General features: G+C 38.1%; 1 protein-coding gene across 1 annotated transcript in view; it reads right to left on the bottom strand.

The window, feature by feature from the left end:
- LOC144974117 (rhomboid-related protein 3-like) overlaps nt 1-5,000 on the bottom strand; it is a 150,310-nt gene that overhangs the window by 29,215 nt on the left and 116,095 nt on the right. Inside the window, exon 3 of the mRNA XM_078917016.1 lies at nt 1,533-1,556. Coding sequence (XP_078773142.1) covers nt 1,533-1,556 — 24 coding nt within the window. The remainder of the gene's footprint in view (nt 1-1,532; nt 1,557-5,000) is intronic.

Raw genomic sequence — 5,000 nt, 5'->3', positions numbered from 1 at the left:
TTTGTATACATTAATTTTATACAATGAAATATATTATCTTTAAGGTCTCTAATTTGAATTATATTGTCTATAAAATAGTGCTTAGATCACAGTTGTGAATTACAAATTCGGGGGAAGACGTGAAGATATAAAAAAAAAAACCCAACCCAATAGCAATGTTTACCATTGATTTTCAAACTAGCTTATAAATTACGTTCATCAATAGTTCGTACTTCGAAAAAAATACATTAAAAAAATGTTGACACTTCAATCAAATCCCAGGTTTGACCGATAATTGAAGAGAGAGTTTACTGGGCAATATTTTAAAACTTTTTGTTTGTTTTTATTCAGAATACGCCAGGGCAGGATTTCTATCTTACACCATGTCCTCTATTAAGTCATGTCGAAAACAAAAAGTGTTATATCGCCTAACAGGCTTCATGTCTCGTCCTACATGTTGTGTTGCTGTTGGCTTGGGATCGCTTGTAAATGGCTCTGAGCACGTTAAGTGGATATTGTGCGGCTATGTGGTCTAGTGGTATGACACTCGCTTTCGGATCGGAAGGTCCTGGGTTCGAGCCTCGCTCGGCGCATAGTTGAGTCCATGGAGAAGGCTCTTTACTCACATTCTTCCACCGTACTCAGGTGTAAAATGAGTACCTGGCCGTTAACAGCGTTGTCTCTGTCCCAAAAATTTGTATTATCGCCTGACAGGCGTCATGTCTCGTCCTACATGTTATGTGTTGCTGTTGGCCAGGGACCCCTTGTAAAGCGCTTTGGGTACGTTTTGTGGATATTGCGCTAATTAAAAGCTCAAGTTTATTGCGCTATAAAAATGCTCGATTTTTTCCCTCTTCTTCCTCAACATTTTTGCATTTTTTTTTCATAATCTAAACACAAAGAATGGCAATTTTAACCCTTTCCTTACCACGCATAGGGAAATCGTCACATTCGTTACGAAACAGCCAACATTTTTCTCATTCACATCACAAAATTGATATTTTGTGTTAATCGACTCGTTTGGCCGAACAAAATTATGTATAGCATGTATGTGCTTCTTGCTTTTTTTGACTGAGTAAAAAAGTCATTTGATATTTGATGGTTAGGAAGGTTCAGGATAATCCTCAAAATGGCACTGGTAAGGAGAGAGTTAACAGACATATTACTGGCTTTATTGTTAAGTTAGCTAAGTTATTGTGCGGCTATGTGGGCTTGTGGTATGACACTCGATTTCGGATCGGAAGGCCCTGGGTTCGAGCCTCGCGCTCGGCGCATAGTTGAGTCCTTGGAAAAGACTCTTTACTCACATTCTCTCATCGTACTCAGCGTTGTCTCTGTCCGAAAAAAAATATAATTTAGCCTAACAGGCGTCACGTCACGTCCGACATGTTAAGTTTTGCTGTTGGCCAAGTGCCCCTTGTAAAGCGCTTTGAGCAAGTTTAGTGAATATTGCTCTCTATAAAATCTCAGATCTTTTTTTTTAACGTATTACATTTGTTGAAATAGTTTATGAAGCAACCTGAAAGGGGAATTCAATTAATGAAAATACTTACCCTGTCGAACAAATGCTTCCATTTCTGTGAAAATTTTAAAAAGAAAGAAAAAGAAAATGTATGAATTGACATTGTAGCGTTAAAAATTAGAAACAGATATTTATTTTCAGATTCAGATTAGAGCATTCACGAGGAATTGGCCTATCTGTAACTCAACGTCTGAAAAGGTGTGTATGAAACCTTGCCACACAAGGCAGAAAGAAAATAACAAGTAAAGTCAATCCTAAAATATCTGCCTGCCAACCCAAGTCAAGGCCGGCTGATATTTTCAGGGATGTATCTTTCTTGTACATATTTTTCTTTCTGCGTTGTCTAGCACCGTTTCAGACGGTGTCTGCTTCCAAATTTGTGACTTTGGTAATAGGGCAGAGACGTCGTGACGTCACACTTTCCCTTTTTCCGGTTCAAAACTCATTGGAAGTTTGTAGCCAGTGCTCCGGAATAGGTTACACATTGAATGATAAGATGGTAATAACTATTTTAGTTAGCATGATGTACAGGCAGATTACGATTACGGGGAGTAAAGGTGCGAGGGTGGATGATCTTTATTGACGACAAATCATTTATTATTTAGGCTGGAAAATTAAATGCCATCACTCTGAAACCAGGAGATTGGTTGTACAATGTTTGTATCTAGTCCTACGGAATACTAGCTTTACGCTTCCTATCGGATTAGAACCATTATTCTGACATCACACTTTTGTTTCCTTTTGATTATTCAGTACCTACTCTTAGGATTGTCTTCTCTTGTTGGATAGTATTGTGTCGGTGTGAATCTGAAGCTTAACCAGTGAACTGTCGAACGACATGGTAAGAGATCTGCCGTGATAGGGAAGAAAGACGCATATCGGTATCTAGGTCAAATTGACATTTTCTGGGATTCACATACTTGAGAGAAAGGCGCATTTTTCTATCTGGGTTTGGTAGCTCAATCGTTGAAAATAAAAAAGTTGTTTCATTTTGAAAATATGCGACTTGACCTAATTTGGTTTAAATTCGTTTAGAGGAATGACAGATCGACGCATATTGAATGTGGATATGACAGAAGGTCGCATTTTGTAATATGCGTCTTTTTCTCTTATTCGTCCACCGAATGACATAATTTGTCTTTCACAAAAAGACGCATTTCGGATATGCGACTTTCTGCCAAGACACTCTCCAAAAATTAAGATATATGCGTCCGTTTGTATTACGACTGGTGACGGTGAAAAGAACATATCATTGTTCTCCAATTTTCATCAAATAGTCAATCATCAAAGACGTACGAGTAACTTGCTGTTTTGGTGTGAATTCTTCATTTCCTCGGGTGAGTTTTATCTTTTTCCTATTCCAGTGATCAAAGATTTTATGTATATAATCATATACTTACTTGTCATATATTAGTGAAGATGTTTAATGATTATTTGCTATTGACGGTTTATCTGTGTTTGTGATATTTAACTTAGACAAATGTTGATTTACATGCTAATAGCACTACTGTTATTGCTATTACATGTACTATATTTATGATTATCATTATGATGACAATTATTAATATTAATCATCAATATGAAAGTATAAGTTGTAGAATAAGTAGTAGTCGTATTAGTAGTAGCAGTCAAAGCATTTGTATGTACATTAGTAGTAGTAGTAGTAGTAGTAGTAGTAGTAGTAGTAGTAGTAGTAGTAGTAGTGGTAGTGGTAGTAGTAGTAGTAGTAGTAGTAGTAGTAGTAGTAGTAGTAGTAGTATCAGTAGTAGTAGTAGTAATAGTAGTAGTAGTAGTAGTAGTAGTAGTAGTAGTAGTAGTAGTAGTAGTAGTAGTATTATAGTGTATCAAATAGACGCCCACCCCCAATCCATTAATTTTCAGAATTTTCGCGAACCTCCCCTCCCTCCTTTTGATCTTATTAAACTTAAAATTCATTCTTAAATAGACAAAATACTGTCCCTGTAATTTGCTGTGGTTGAATTCTTCGGTCAAACCCCCTTCTTTGGTGAAAATGAACACACACCCCCTCCCCCATCTCCCCCGGCTTTCTACTGAAGTGCGCACCCCCACCTTTCCATTGAAATTTGAACAAACTGCGCACCCCCCCCCCCCCCCCCCCTTGCTTGGGATCAGGACAGTGGGAAAAATTAAAAAAACGATCGAGACTGAAAACCAACCTAGGACTGTGTCGGACCTTCTGAATCAAAGTGAAAACCTTAACTACTGAGACAATAAGTCTCTAGCTATGCATCCAATTAGCCCTCAATAACCTGTTTCAATATTCTTTTGGGAAAGGCAAGCAACTGTAACTCAATATCATATCATAACAACGTTACTTTATGATAAAGATTATTTTAATGGATAAGTCCTCTCCCGTTCAATTTTTGAATATCCATATTTATATCTCTTTCATCAGATATGATCTAACCCCTAAAAGAGTCACCGTACCTCCACCTCAGCCAACCCAGATTAAATAAATCATGACAATCAGACTCCAGTGATTCAGATATTGACATTCCATTGAAACAGCTAGCTCAAATCAACAGTGAAACCTCTATCAAAAGGAATTACATGATGTATGAGTGTCATAAAAGCAGAGAGGAAAAGATTTAAAGAAACCACGGACAACAAGAAAAACGGAGGAGACGAGCTAGATAGGTTTACCTCAACACCGATATGAAAATATGCAGTAGAAGCACGTAAATTGGCTGTTGAGATTAAAGAAGCAGATGCAAACGATATGGATTTTGTGTTGAATTTACCATTGAGAAACAAAGTTTAGATAGTGACTCAGAATTTGAAATGTATTTGAAACTTGCTTCTAAATATATCGCCGAAACTACTGACCCTAGAGTTCCATTTGCTGAAGAGGAAGAGTATTTATTGTCCGAAACGGCCACGCCGGCATCCTTTACCGGTTTAGGAGAAATATCTGAAGGAGAGCATGTTCCAGGTGTGTCATCGATTATAGAGACCATGCTAGCAGAGTGAAACAATAAATACAGATCTAGAAATAGAGACAGTGTCAACTCACTCAAAAGAGAGAAATCACAAGACGCCGATACAAAAAGCAGACTAGGAAATACATAAGCTTTTGCGAATGAGAGAAAAGCATTCGGTCTTGGAAGGTTGTTCGCCGACCTGCTCCAAAAAATGCCGTGACAGATTCTTGGAGTACCAGCGACGGGGGCTTAACAGATGTTTTGGGGAGAGGATTGGAAGGACCAGCGCAAATTTGTAGGGACTTGGGTAAGTAAAACAGAATGCAGAGATCAGGGCGAAGGCATTCTTTCCAAGGAGAAAAGTGCCTAGTCATGTACATGCAAATATACAATGAGACAGGAAGATGGAGTCTTCCATCCCGTGTGCAAAAAGTTCTTCCTTACTACTCTCGGATTCAAAGCTAATAATGGCAAACTGATAAGGAGCGCTTTCAAGGATGTCGGTGTTAACGAAAACAATGTCATAGAAGTACCCCTTGTTGACAATTGTGGACGTC

This window comes from Berghia stephanieae, chromosome 5, assembly GCF_034508935.2.
Source record: "Berghia stephanieae isolate SIO BIC M18660-M18661 chromosome 5, UCSD_Bste_1.3, whole genome shotgun sequence".
Taxonomy (NCBI): Eukaryota; Metazoa; Mollusca; class Gastropoda; order Nudibranchia; family Aeolidiidae; genus Berghia; species Berghia stephanieae.
The sequence above is the reverse complement of the archived record's forward strand: the minus strand, read 5'-3'. Positions and strand labels throughout refer to the sequence as shown.